General features: G+C 36.6%; 1 protein-coding gene across 3 annotated transcripts in view; it reads left to right on the top strand.

Annotated features, from left to right (window-relative positions):
- Positions 1-1,514: 1,514 nt before the first annotated feature.
- crlf1a (cytokine receptor-like factor 1a) overlaps positions 1,515-15,830 on the top strand; it is a 58,122-nt gene continuing 43,806 nt past the window's right edge. For 2 of the 3 annotated variants that reach the window (XM_062041341.1, XM_062041343.1), the window contains exon 1: positions 1,515-1,775. In XM_062041341.1, coding sequence (XP_061897325.1) covers positions 1,694-1,775 — 82 coding nt within the window. In that variant the 5' untranslated portion in view covers positions 1,515-1,693. The remainder of the gene's footprint in view (positions 1,776-15,830) is intronic. The other variant, XM_062041342.1, reaches the window with a different exon arrangement.

The raw sequence follows: 15,830 nt of genomic DNA, 5'->3' as shown, positions 1-15,830 counted from the left end.
TGGACAGCAACAATTACAACCGGTTTCATTTAATTTAAATAATGTATTATACAGAATGAATTGTAATAATTATTACTATTTTCCGTGCGTCGTTTTCTCTGTGTATTTAAAAAAAAAAAAATTGAAAAAAATAAGGAAAAACGCATTAATATAATTGTGAAAATGTTGATAGTTTTGGAGTATGGTTTCTTTTAAATTAAATAATGCATTGAATACAATGTATTGTAATTCGTCGTTATTTTTTGTTTTGTCTTTGGATTTTGTAAGAAAAAAAAGAAGGAAAATACATTTAAAACACATTAATATAATTTAGAAAATTTTGGAGTTACATTTACCGGGAGGTTTCTTTGTGAATTGTGAAAATGTTGGAAGTTTCAGAGCAAGGTTTCTTTTACATTAAATAATGTATTGAATAATTTGTATTGTAATTCGTCGTTATTTTTTGTTTTCTCTTTGGATTTTATAAAAAAAAAAAGAAAAAAAAGAAAATACAATTAAAACATTTTTTTAAATTTTGGAGGTACATTTACCAGGAGGTTTCTTTTAAATTAAATAATGCATTGAATAAAATGTATTGTAATTTGTCATTATTTGTTGTTTTCTCTTTGGATTTTGTAAAAAAAAAAAAAGAAAAAAAAAAAAAAGGAAAAACACATTAATATAATTGTGAAAATGTTGGAAGTTTTGGAGCAAGGTTTATTTTAAATCAAATAATTCATTGAATAAAACATATTGTAATTTCGTAGTTATTTTTTGTTTTCTCTTTTGATTTTGTAAAAAAATAAAATAAAATAAAAATACATTTAAAACACATTAATATAATTTCGAAAATTTTGGAGGTACATTTACAGCGAGGATTCTTTTAAATTAAATAATGCATTGAATAAAATGTATTTTAATTCGTCATTCTTTGTTGTTTTCTCTTTGGATTATGTAGAAAAAAATAATAAAAAAAGTAAAAACACATTAATATAATTATGAAAATGTTGGAAGTTTTGGAGCAAGATTTCTTTTAAATTAACTAATGCATTTAATAAAATGTATTGTAATTCGTCGTTATTTTTTGTTTTCTCTTTGTAATTTGTACAAAAAAAGAAAGGAAAAAACACATTTATAAAGTTCCAATAAAAAAATGGAGGTACAGGTTATTCTTTAGATAGTGACAATTACAACCTGATACGACCTCATATGTCATATCTGCCCCTTAACCTTTTTGAACAGGCACATACTCCATTGCCACATTCCTGAGGAGTGTTACATTTTATGACTTTGTGTTGCTTTTGGATAACGATCGCAGGTGTGCCCCGTGGTTATAACCACATCCTGGAAAGTCACGCAGCGTTTTCAGTGGAAGTCTGACTCTCGCCATATCATCACTAAACCAAATGGAGGGTGGGGCATTTGGGGGAAAGAGGGATCAGGCAAAGGACGGGAAGCACGGAGGAAAAAGGGTCCATGAAGAGAGGAGGAGGGAGGGGCTAGGAGAAGGGGGCGGGGCCTAAAAGTATGAACTTGTGTATGATTTAAGCAGCAGGAGGAAGCGACAAGAAGAAGACAGGCGAGGGAGCAGGACGGCTCCTAACTTACATTCCGCCCCCACCTACCTGTTAAAAACACTTTTAGGACACTTTCGTTCCTTTTTTTTTTCGCGCCAAGACCGAGTGGAGACGAAGCAGAGAGAAAGGATAAAGACATGAAAGTGTTGATAGATATGTGCTGCTGCTTTCTGCTGCTGCTGCTGCTACACTCCGCTGCCGTCCTGTCCTCGTCTACACGTAAGTACGCACACACACACACACACACACACACACACACACACACACACACACACACACACACACACACACACACACACAAACACACACAAACACACACACACACGCACCCACAAACGCACACGCACACGCTTGTATTTGTTAACTTCTTGAGACCTCCGAAAAATGCCTACCTCTTTAGGACCACCCTTCCTAGAAATATAACTATTTGTATTTACAACATTAATAATATATACATACTATGCAAATATAAAAAAGGTAAGCTTTTAGTTCATTTTTTTAAAATTTTTTGTTTGTAATTGTTTTTTAATCTTCATTAATTACTTCAAGTTATTACAGTATGTCTCTATATACATATTTTTTATAAATTATGGCCAAAGGGGGCGCATTTCAATTTCTTACACGCACTTGTTATTACATATGTCGACCAGAGGGGGAGCACTTTTAAAACCGACACACAGTTTTCAGCACAGTCCCACTGAAGGGCAGACAACTATTATAGGGAGACAGAACAGGACCGCTGACGGGTCAGCCAACTTCCGGCGCCCCTTAAAAAGGTGGGAAACAGGTAAACATTGGTGGGGGTGGAGGGTGAGGGGTCCAGACTGAGACCAGGAAAAAAAACCTCAATAGCCATAGCACACACAAACAAGTTACAAAGAATACACAAGACTTGCAACAGAGTAAATTTGAAAAATCCCTCCTTTTTGGGACCACCCTAAAATTGATAAATTTCTCCCCCCGGGGGGGGGGGGGGGGGGGGGGGGGAGAAGAAATTCTCTATTAGATGCAATGGTTTTCCGTATTGGGACCATGATTTATCTCGTAACTCGTTCACCGGTCCTCATATGGAAGGTACTTTTCCTTGTTGATGTCTCAAGAAGGGTAGAAATACAAGAACACACACGCACACGCTTGTATTTGTTACCTTCTTTAGGACCACCTTTTCTAGATAAATAAAGATTTGTATTTACAACATTAATAATATATACATACTATGCAAATATAAAAAAGGTAAGCTTTTAGTTTATTTTTTTGTAAATTTTTTTTTTGTAATTGTTTTTTAATCTTCATTAATTACTTGAAGTTATTACAGTATGTCTCTATATACATATTTTTTTATAAATTATGGCCAAAGGGGGCGCATTTCAATTTCTTACACGCACTTGTTATTACATATGTCGACCAGAGGAGGAGCACTTTTAAAACCGACACACAGTTTTCAGCACAGTCCCACTGAAGGGCAGACTAATATTACAGGGAGACAGAACACCGCTGACGGGTCAGCCAACTTCCGGCACCCCTTAAAAAGGTGGGAAACAGGTAAACATTGGTGGGGGTGGGGGGTGAGGGGTCCAGACTGAGACCAGGAAAAAAACCTCAATAGCCATAGCACACACAAACAAGTTACAAAGAATACACAAGACTTGCAACAGAGTAAATTTGAAAAATCCCTCCTTTTTGGGACCACCCTAAAATTGATAAATTTCTCCCCCCGGTGGGGGGGGGGGGGAGAAGACATTCTCTATTAGATGCAATGGTTTTCCGTATTGGGACCATGATTTATGTCCTAACTTGTTCACCGGTCCTCATATGGAAGGTACTTTTCCTTGTTGATGTCTCAAGAAGGGTAGAAATACAAGAACACACACGCACACGCTTGTATTTGTTACCTTCTTTAGGACCACCTTTTCTAGATAAATAAAGATTTGTATTTACAACATTAATAATATACACATACTATGCAAATATAAAAAAAGGTAAGCTTTTAGTTTATTTTTTTGAATTTTTTGTTTGTAATTGTTTTTTATTCTTCATTAATTACTTCAAGTTATTACAGTATGTCTCGATATACATATTTTTATTTTTATAAATTATAGCCAAAGGGGGCGCATTTCAATTTCTTACACGCACTTGTTATTACATATGTCGACCAGAGGGGGAGCACTTTTAAAACCGATACACAGTTTTCAGCACAGTCCCACTGAAGGGCAGACAACTATTATAGGGAGACAGAACAGGACCGCTGACGGGTCAGCCAACTTCCGGCGCCCCTTAAAAAGGTGGGAAACAGGTAAACATTGGTGGGGGTGGGGGGTGAGGGGTCCAGACTGAGACCAGGAAAAAAAAACTCAATAGCCATAGCACACACAAACAAGTTACAAAGAATACACAAGACTTGCAACAGAGTAAATTTGAAAAATCCCTCCTTTTTGGACCACCCTAAAATTGATAAATTTCTCCCCCCGGTGGGGGGGGAGAAGACATTCTCTATTAGATGCAATGGTTTTCCGTATTGGGACCATGATTTATCTCGTAACTCGTTCACCGGTCCTCATATGGAAGGTACTTTTCCTTGTTGATGTCTCAAGAAGGGTAGAAATACAAGAACACACACGCACACGCTTGTATTTGTTACCTTCTTTAGGACCACCTTTTCTAGATAAATAAAGATTTGTATTTACAACATTAATAATATATACATACTATGCAAATATAAAAAGGTAAGCTTTTAGTTTATTTTTTTGATTTTTTTGTTTGTAATTGTTTTTTAATCTTCATTAATTACTTCAAGTTATTACAGTATGTCTCTATATACATATTTTTATAAATTATGGCCAAAGGGGGCGCATTTCAATTTCTTACACGCACTTGTTATTACATATGTTGACCAGAGGGGGAGCACTTTTAAAACCGACACACAGTTTTCAGCACAGTCCCACTGAAGGGCAGACTAATATTACAGGGAGACAGAACACCGCTGACGGGTCAGCCAACTTCCGGCACCCCTTAAAAAGGTGGGAAACAGGTAAACAATGGTGGGGGTGGGGGGTGAGGGGTCCAGACTGAGACCAGGAAAAAAAACCTCAATAGCCATAGCACACACAAACAAGTTACAAAGAATACACAAGACTTGCAACAGAGTCAATTTGAAAAATCCCTCCTTTTTGGGACCACCCTAAAATTGATCAATTTCTCCCCCCGGTGGGGGGGGAGAAGACATTCTCTATTAGATGCAATGGTTTTCCGTATTGGGACCATGATTTATCTCGTAACTCGTTCACCGGTCCTCATATGGAAGGTACTTTTCCTTGTTGATGTCTCAAGAAGGGTAGAAATACAAGAACACACACGCACACGCTTGTATTTGTTACCTTCTTTAGGACCACCTTTTCTAGATAAATAAAGATTTGTATTTACAACATTAATAATATATACATACTATGCAAATATAAAAAAGGTAAGCTTTTAGTTTATTTTTTTGTAAATTTTTTGTTTGTAATTGTTTTTTAATCTTCATTAATTACTTCAAGTTATTACAGTATGTCTCGATATACATATTTTTATTTTTATAAATTATGGCCAAAGGGGGTGCATTTCAATTTCTTACACGCACTTGTTATTACATATGTCGACCAGAGGGGGAGCACTTTTAAAACCGATACACAGTTTTCAGCACAGTCCCACTGAAGGGCAGACAACTATTATAGGGAGACAGAACAGGACCGCTGACGGGTCAGCCAACTTCCGGCGCCCCTTAAAAAGGTGGGAAACAGGTAAACATTGGTGGGGGTGGGGGGTGAGGGGTCCAGACTGAGACCAGGAAAAAAAACCTCAATAGCCATAGCACACACAAACAAGTTACAAAGAATACACAAGACTTGCAACAGAGTCAATTTGAAAAATCCCTCCTTTTTGGGACCACCCTAAATTTGATAGATTTCCCCACCAGGGGTGCAAATGAGACATTCTCTATTAGATGCAATGGTTTTCCGTATTGGGACCATGATTTATGTCCTAACTTGTTCACCGGTCCTCTTATGAAAGGTACTTTTCCTTGTTGATGTCTCAAGAAGGGTAGAAATACAAGAACACGCACACGCACACGCTTGTATTTGTTCCCTTCTTGAGACCTCCGAAAAATGCCTACCTCTTTAGGACCACCTTTTCTAGATATATAAAGATTTGTATTTACAACATTAATAATATATGCATACTATGCAAATATAAAAAATGTAAGCTTTTAGTTTATTTTTTTGAATGTTTTGTTTGTAATTGGTTTTTAATCTTCATTAATTACTCAAAGTTTTTACAGTATGTCTCTATATACATATTTTTATTTTTTATAAATTATAGCCAAAGGGGGCGCATTTCAATTTCTTACACGCACTTGTTATTACATACATAGGGGAGCACTTTTAAAACTGACACACAGTTTTCAGCACCGTCCCACTGAAGGGCAGACAAATATTACAGGGAGACGGAACAGGACCGCTGACGGGTCAGCCAACTTCCGGCACCCCTTAAAAAGGTGGAAAACGGGTAATCATTGGTGGGGGTGTGGGGTATGAGTACAAATATTCAGTCTAAGGCTGGACTCCCCGGGAGGGGTCCAGACTGAGACCAGGAAAAAAAAACTCAATAGCCATAGCACACACAAACAAGTTACAAAGAATACACAAGACTTGCAACAGAGTCAATTTGAAAAATCCCTCCTTTTTGGAGCCACCCTAAATTTGATAGATTTCACCACCAAATGAGACATTCTCTATTAGATGCAATGGTTTTCCGTATTGGGACTATGATTTATGTCCTAACTTGTTCACCGGTCCTCATATGGAAGGTACTTTTCCTTGTTGATGTCTCAAGAAGGGTAGAAATACAAGAACACACACACACACCCACACACACACACACACGACATGTGTATGTGTCCCCTATAAACTTGGCTCCTTGCTTGTCAACAACTGATATGGATTTCCCACAGAAGTAGCCAAGCAAGAAATTACATCCTAGTACCTTTTAGGGGCTGGTATTCGGAGTTATACCCACCAAAGCTCTAATTCTTACAGCTCGGGGCAGACTTGAACCATTTCTGCTCTGGAGCAACTTTGAAGTCAATCAATCAATTGATCAAAGTTTATTTATGTAGCCCTTAATCCAGGGGTGTCAAACTCATTTTAGATCGGGGGCCACATGGAGAAAAATCTACTCCCAAGTGGGCCGGACTGTTAAAATCACGGCACGAAAACTTAAAAATAAAGTCAACTTCAGATTGGTTTTTTTGTTTAAAAATAGAACAAGCACATTCTGAAAATGTACAAATCATAATGTTGTTGAGGTTATTTTTACACTTATTCTATCTTTATTTGTCGTTATTTATACTTTTTGAATAAATGATGTGATAATGTTCATCAGTCAACTCATTGGTGTTAATTTTCAATCTATCAAGATAAAAAAATAATATCAAAATCAAATTACAGGATGTTATTTATGTAGTTTGCTCATTTTCCTCGACTGATGCACTAACATCATGTGGTTTATTTAATTTTTTTTTACATATGTAGCATCATCTACAAAGATACAAAGAATTGCTGTATGACACATTTCTTTCATTCAAAAATTTCGGTCCATTTTTATACTTAGCAAACTCATCCCGCGGGCCGGATAAAACCTGTTCGCGGGCCTGATCCGGCCCGCTGACCGTACGTTTGACACCACTGCCTTAATCACAAGTGTCATATTGCTTGTCACAGTTGTCAGTGTGTGTCCAGGCACTAAGTTAGTCCAATTCCTCAAATAGTATGAGCCTCCTACAGCCCATGAAACACCTTAAACCGTGTTCGGTTTTTGAAAAGTCGGACTAACACACCTGGGTTATGCGATTGGAAACCAGATCTATGAGGGGGCGTGTGCGGCCGGAGAGGACCCTTCATATCGCGCATGCGCCAGTCTCAACGCGAAGGATATAACCCGAAAGCAGAAACCGTTCAATAAAAACATAGCAACAATTGTAATGAAGAGGAGACTGTTTATTTGCGTCACAAATGAAAAGAACAGGACATTTTGAAGTGCATCGATGGTAGAAACAAAGAAACAGAGATTTATTTAAGAAGGTAGAGAAGGAAATGTACAGTATAGGCCATACGAGAAATATCTACTCCCAAGTGGGCCGGACTGGTAAAATCACGGCACGAAAACTTAAAAATAAAGACAACTTCAGATTGTTTTCTTTGTTTAACCAGTTGTAATTGTTGCTGTTCAATAAAAACATGTATCTCTAAAATAAAATGTTTTAATGAATAAACGCTTCTTTTTTTGTACAACATCCAAAGAGAAAACAAAAAATGACAAATTCTAATAAATTGTATTCAATAAATTATTTAAATTAAACGAAACCTGGCCAATTAAAACATGTCCATCCAAAATTTGTATAACATCAATGTGTTTTTTCCTCTTTTACAAAATTCAAAGAGAAAACAAAACAAATCAAAAATAAATAAATATATATTTGGTAAAATAAAAAAAAAATTGGTAAAAAAAATTTAAAAAAAGGATGCATGGATTATTTAAAATAAATTAAATCTGGCTGTAATTGTTGCTTTCCAATAAAAACCTGTACCTTCAAAATGTAATTTTTAACTATTTGTTTAAGAAGGTAGCGAAGGAAATGTAGAATGCCGGCTTAATTCGGACTCGGTATAATAAAGCGTACACAAACCTCTTTATGCTACATTTGTGCACTCCAAACTAATTAACTTTTCACACAACTGGCAAGATAGTCCAAAACAATAGCAGCCTTTCTCTGGAACAGTATCATTCGGGTTACGAACTGTCTTTTCTTTAGGATTTAAAATCCCTTCCATCAATCCCCAGAGACCTACATTCAAAAGTTTTGTTTCCCTTAACCATCAAAAAAACACTTCCGCCAGTCTTCCTCTGCATCGACCTGCATCTGCCCCGTATGCATCCTTGGTAGCAGCATCACGTTCGTAGCACAATCCAAGATCATGATGCTGTCTGCTATTTAACATCAACATAGCCATTAAAGACGTAGTATTTGTAATCTGTGCCAATATTACAGCGGACATCAGTTAAAACAAGTTCCAAGGATCTGCAGATGCCTAGTGTGATGTTATAGGTCAAACGGAAAAGGTATTCATTTGTATGCGCTAAAATGAAATAAACGCCCCCCCCCCAGGGTACGGGAGGCACACGGCGTATGACCAATAGTCGCATTAGAGCAGAGCTGGGCAAATATTTTGACTGGGGGGCCACATTAAGAAAAAAAATGTGCCTGGGAGCCGATGTGTGTGTGTATAAATTATATATACACATGTATCTGTGAAAATCTGCTGTACAGTATGTGTTTGGGTCCCTTTTTTCAGGAACACTAATACCAAAAGTCACAAGGTCCGATAGAATTCTAAAAAAGTTAGGACAATTATAGTTTTTTTTTACTGAATGGGACACCCAAAATGTACATTAAAAAAAAGAAAGTGGAATTTACAATATTAACTATGAAACAATAAAACACTGAATATTAACAACATATGAACGTCGCTCCTCTTTTACTTCTCAGACCAGCTCCTCGATAGTTGTGTATCTTTTACAGTCAAGCAAAACACAACAAAAAATTTAACAAACAGCAAAATATGAATTCAAATGGTAATAAACACCTACAATATGATATATTATCACTTTTATGCAGAAATTTGTTGTAAAAATTGGCTTCCGCATCTGTTCCTGACACATGCGTTTCGAGCTGGATGCTCCGAAAACAAACCCCGCCCACTCTGCTTCGTTCCTCGTCTGAGCTGCTGTGGCGCAGATTACCGTAAAAACTGGTATAACACTCAAAAGCGCAGATTTCCACCTTGGAAATACTTTCTATAGTTCAAGACTTAATGTAATTCAAAAACAGCACTGCACATCATAATGGCGGCTACAGTTTTGATGTTAAAGGTCTAAAAAAAATTATGTAGAACGTCCGGCGGGCCGGACTGAAAAACTTAATGGGCCGAATGTTGACCACGGGCCGTATTTTGACCAGGACTGCATTAGAGAGTGTGCATGGACACTTGGACTTCACACATAAGTGTGAAAATACAAAAGAAATTCAGACTAATTTAGTGCATGGAAATGTAGTGACTGTTGTACCCTCAAGAGCGACATACCTGTACTTTTTTGGGTCATTTATGTACTGTACTTTGAAGTCCACTAATGCATCCTATGGGGGACATTTGTGTTAGGAACCCTTAAAGGTTTGACTGGATGAGCGTATGTACCCAGTGTGAGTCTTTTATCAACTTAATAGTCCATGAAATTTGTAGTAATGGTCTTCCTAATTTTACCAGTAATTACTTTCCATACACCCACTTCGTGGCATGCAGGCTGTGTGAAGTTGCCCCTTGTCTCAATCTCCCCAAACCTGTCCAAATTGTTTGTGCTGCTAACATTCTATGCCTAATTATTATAGTTTTCAAGTTAATGAATTATGATTAAGAACCAGCTCCATAAAACGTTAACATAAAAACAATAATAGTTGGACCAAAACCTTTTGCAGCACAAACAATGGAGACTTGTTTGGGGAGTTTTTGAGAAGGTGGGAAGGCTGTTGATGAATCAGAGTTCGTTAATAACTTAAAAATTATAATAGTTGCACCCAGGGGCGTCACTAGCTTTTAAGGACAGGGGGGGCTTAGCCCCCAGGAGATGCACAGGATGCGAGCGAACGTAGCGCACAAGCACAAAACTTCACAAACGGCTAATAAAGACTTAGAAATGATTCATCCATCCATCCATCCATCCATTTTCTACCGCTTATTCCCTTCATTGTTATTATTATTATTTCAGTGGTTTTATTTTCAATCTGAGTTCAGTACAACAACAAACATGGGTTTGCACAGTGACATTTTGTTTACAGCATCAACAAGAAACAATGACTTTCATGATCCTTCAAGATACACTGAAACACAATGAAAGTCATGGCATTAGCCTCTATGTTATTCATTCACAACATAGAGGCTAATGCCACCACTTTAGCTCCCAATACAATAATTGTTTGTTCCCAAATATTTTGAAGTTGCACAGATTATATTTTGGGCACATATGTGACTAAAATGGTTGTAAATTCAAGCCCTGGAAATTTTACTTAATTACTTGAATTAAAGTAATATCTGGATCTAATGCAAACAATAAAATGTAACTTCCCGGGCTTGAGATTAACGTAGTCCCGTCATCCCGGGGATGGTAAAAAAAAATGCACGGAACGAAATTAAATGCTCCCCTCCTTTTAACCATTTTTTTTCTTTTTCTTTTTATGTATTTATTCATTTTACATTTTATATTAAATGTCTTGGTTTTTCCACCCTCCGAAAATCCTATGAAATGTTTAACAAGCCATCCTATAATAATACAACAGCTATTAATGTAACAATACAATAAAACAAATATATTTAATGATGTTTTTTTCATTATTTTAACAATAGGCTAAAGTATATTACTTTATATAGATTCTACAAGAAACACAAAACTTAAAAACTAAATTATTTACAATTGCAGACACAAGGTTCTTGTTCTGCAGTGCTGTGTGCTAATGTGCTTCGTACACCTGCAGGACCGCAAGCAAGGTCGCATAGAAAATGCGGACTGGATTTTGAGTGATGTGGGCATTTTCTATATGAACAAGTGGAATGGATTGGATACCGACACACTAAAGGGGCTCTCTACCTTACACTATGAAGTGAGGGGAAACTGAGTGAATAATGACAGGTTATATGATTATTTATTTAAACTCATATCCGGGCCACTTTATAATGAATATATCGGCATGTATTTGTAAAAAAAAAAAAAAAAAAAGTTTTTTTTTGTTTTTGTTTTTTTAACACCAAATTATTTAGGGGGACTTAAGAGCATTTTAGGGGGGCATGAGCCCCCCTAAAATAGGCCTAACAACGCCAGTGGTTGCACCAAACATTTTTGGACATTGTTTGGAGATTTGGACATGGTTGGAAGTAGAGGTGGGAATCTTTTGCCACCTCACGATTTGATTACGATTCGATTACAAATCTATTATTGGTGCATCTTTAATTTATGTATATTCGTGCATTTCTTTTCGTTTCACTAAAGAAGCGTTTATCACTTGCAACTTTTAAAAACAGTGCATTTGTACCAAGAAATTCCCATCACATTTATTGAATTAATGAAAATGTGTGCAAAACTAGAACATAGGTGCCCTATAATGAAGGAGTTGGTCTGGCTGCAGTCAGACAGATTTTAGAACTGTCTGCATTACTTTATTTGCAATAAATACATCGATTATTGACGTTTACTAATCGATTTTATCATCGCCCATGTCCAAATTGCGATGCATCTAAAAATCTAGTAGGAGGGCTGGTTATGAATAATAACACTTAAATACCATAATAAAACACTAATAAATAAAAATATAAGATTAAGTAAAAAATGTTGTAGCATAAACGTAGCACTGACGATTGCGACAAGTTTGGGGGAGATTTTGAGAAAGTGGTGGGGGTGTGTTGGGGGGGCTGGTTATGAATCATAGTTTGTTAATAACTTAAAAACTAAAGACCAAAAATGTTTGCAACACAAACGTAGCAACAATTGGAACAGGTTTGGGGAGTTTTTGACATGCTTGTACAGCTGGTCATAAAAAATAATAGCATAAAAACTATAAAACTTTAATAACCTAAAAACCGCAACGGCACAAACAAAAAAATTTTCAGCACAAACTTCACACAGATGAATCTGAATACTTGAATAACTTCAATACTATAATAGTTTATGTTTGCAGCACAAACCAGCACCAACGATTGGGACAAGATTGGGGAGATTTTGACATAATTGGGGTCTAGTTATGATTAATAACACGTTTATCACTATAACATGAAACGTTAACTTTAAAACTATCATAGTTGGGCCAAAAAATATTTGCAGCACAAACGATTGGGACCGGTTTAGTGAGGTTTTGACTAGTAGAGATGATCAGTTTATTTATTGTAAATAAAGTAATGTAGACAGTTCTAAAATCTGGCTGACTGCAGTGAGCCACCTCACCGAGAGATCCTTCAACTCCTTTATTATTATTATAGGGCACTTATGTTCCAGTTTTGCACACATTTCCATTAGGGGGAAGGTGCAGGTTATGCATATTGAAACACTAATAACTTAAAAACTATAATAGTTTGACCAAACATTTTTTGCAGCAGAAACTACCACAAATGAATGTCACTGGGGTTGTACCCCCAAAAGGTTGTACTCTTGAACCTGTTTAATCAGCAATGGGACATACTTGTACCATTTTGGCTCAAAAGCTGCCTTGCAGTCTAGTAATTACTCCAACTGGAGACATCATCCAACCTGGAGGGTGGTACACTTCAAAGGCAAGGCTTATGTACCCAGCATGGGGGGGGGGACATACCTGTAAATTTGTGTCTTTGACAGATGAACTGAAGTCCGTACGCCCACCTTGGGGCATGAGGGCTTGTCAGAATAAGCTCTGAATACTGAGGATGTGAATCTTGCAACTCACAATTCGATTCTGATTCATGGGGTGACTATTCAAATCAGGATCGTTTTTCGATTCAAACAGATTCAGGCACTATGTTATTGTGTCTAGTAATTACTCCAACTGGGGACGTCATCCAACCTGGAGGGGTCCAATAGTCACCGGGGGTGGTACACTTCAAAGGCAAGGCTTATGTACCCAGCATGGGGGGGACATACCTGTAAATTTGTGTCTTTGACAGATGAACTGAAGTCCGTACGCCCACCTTGGGGCATGAGGGCTTGTCAGAATAAGCTTTGAATACTGAGGATGTGAATCTTGCAACTCACAATTCGATTCTGATTCATGGGGTGACTATTCAAATCAGGATCGTTTTTCAATTGAAACAGATTCAGGCACTATGTTATTGTGTCTAGTAATTACTCCAACTGGGGACATCATTCAACCTGGAGGGGTCCAATAGTAACTGGGGGTGGTACACTTCAAAGGCAAGGCTTATGTACCCAGGATGGGGGGGACATACTGTACCTGTAAATTTGTGTCTTTGACAGATGAACTGAAGTCCGTACGCCCACCTTGGGGCATGAGGGCTTGTCAGAATAAGCTCTGAATACTGAGGATGTGAATCCTGCAACTCACAATTCGATTCTGATTCATGGGGTGACGATTCAAATCAGGATCGTTTTTCGATTCAAACAGATTCAGGCACTATGTTATTAGTATAAAAATTATAAAAACCTTTTCAAAACAGGTTAAAGAGGCTCCTCTTGGCTGCTGACATACGACGTATACACCCGGCGAGTAAGTGTAGAGATGACTTAAAAAACTTTTATCGAATCTTGAAAATTAGGAATCGATTTCCAATTCCGATGTGAGTCGATTTATTTTCAGCACCCCTACTGAATATGCTAAGCAAGTTAGCCCTTGGATGTTCGCTGTACTACTTGCAGTATATCTCTCAACGTGTGATGTTATGCGGTTAAAATGCCGAGTACGACTTCCAACATTTGGTGCGACTTTAGATGCACAAATTTCACATTGTATAATCCTAGGGGTGTTTAACTTTCGAGTATTTTTCTTAAGAAAAACTTAGCTATTTTTTGTTGCTCCATTAACTGAAATTTTGTGATTAGTGATGTAACGATAAACCGTGGTAAAACTTCCCATAATTAGTATTATCGTTGCATATAAAATGATCAAAGAACCGTGGTTGATAGCACGTTGATAAACTCACGGAGACACTGCTTATTTCCTGGAGAAGCAAGCTAGTGCTAGCTATCGTAAATGCTAACATGAAAACAAGAGACATTAACATCTTTCCCCATTAGAAAACAACATTCCTCAATCTAAACATGTGGAAACACATTACTGTCTGAGCTACTATTCAATTGTACACATTAAGCATACATGCTTAGACAGAGAAATTGATCGATACTCGAAGAATATGACAACAGGAAGTTAATTTGTGTAACGTCACATAAACTGGACGCGACACACCCAACACCCGTTTTTTTTTAATAATTAAAAAAAAAACCACTTAAAACTTTTACAAACTTAAAACGGAAGAAGATAAACACATTTGAACACTCAAAAAAACCTAATATGGTTCTTAAGTAGCCAGAACAATATCATTATATAACATACTTCTTCTGCCAAGAAAGTATATTGATTCACTATTTATTTATTGTATTACATTTTTTTATTAAAACTTGGTTAAAAGTGTGCTTAATAGGGCTGCGAATCTTTGGGTGTCCCACGATTCCATTCAATATCGATTTTTTCGATTCAACGCGATTCTCGATTCAAAAACGATATTTTTCCGATTCAAAACGATTCTCTATTCATTCAATACATAGGATTTCAGCAGGATCTACCCCAGTCTGCTGACATGCAAGCAGAGTAGTAGATTTTTGTAAAAAACTTTTATAATTGTAAAGGACAATGTTTTATCAACTGATTGCAATAATGTAAATTAGTTTTAACTATTAAATGAACCAAAAATATGACTTATTTTACCTTTGTGAAAATATTGGACACAATGTGTTGTCAACCTTGTGAGATGCGATGCAAGTGTAAGCCACTATTGTTAATTATTTTTAACATTTTTTTATAAATGTCTAATGATAATGTCAATGAGGGATTTTTAATCACTGCAATGTTGAAATTGTTACTAATATTGATACTGTTGTTGATAATATTCATTTTTGTTTCACTACTTTTGGATTGTTCTGTGTCATGTTTGTGTCTCCTCTCAATTGCTCTGTTTATTGCTGTTCTGAGTGTTGCTTGGTCGGGTTTGGTTTTGGAACTGGTTTGCATTGTTATGGTATTGCTGTGTAATGTTTTGTTGGTTTGATTAATTAAGAAAAATAAATAAATAAATAAAAGAAATAAAATAAAAAATCGATTTTTGAAAAATGAGAATCGATACTGAATCGTACAACGTGAGAATGGCGATTTGAATTCGAATCGATTTTTTCCCACACCCCTAGTGCATAAGTACTTTTTGAGCACTTTCAGCAAAACCGTGGTATGAAATTTTCATATCTATTTATTTGTGAGTTATGCACAACAACGGTTAAAATGCCGACAGAAGCATATTTTTTGCCTAGATTTGAGTTGAATTGCGACTAGAAACTCTTTCGGGGGCATTTGCATCTACATTGGAACAAGTTTTTCCTTTTTCCCAGACCTAATGTCAAGGGTGGTAAAGTACTAAGTACCATTAAGGGTATTCCTAAAAA

This window comes from Entelurus aequoreus, linkage group LG03 (assembly GCF_033978785.1).
Source record: "Entelurus aequoreus isolate RoL-2023_Sb linkage group LG03, RoL_Eaeq_v1.1, whole genome shotgun sequence".
Lineage (NCBI taxonomy): Eukaryota > Metazoa > Chordata > Actinopteri > Syngnathiformes > Syngnathidae > Entelurus > Entelurus aequoreus.
This window is presented reverse-complemented; position numbering and strand designations above follow the sequence as displayed.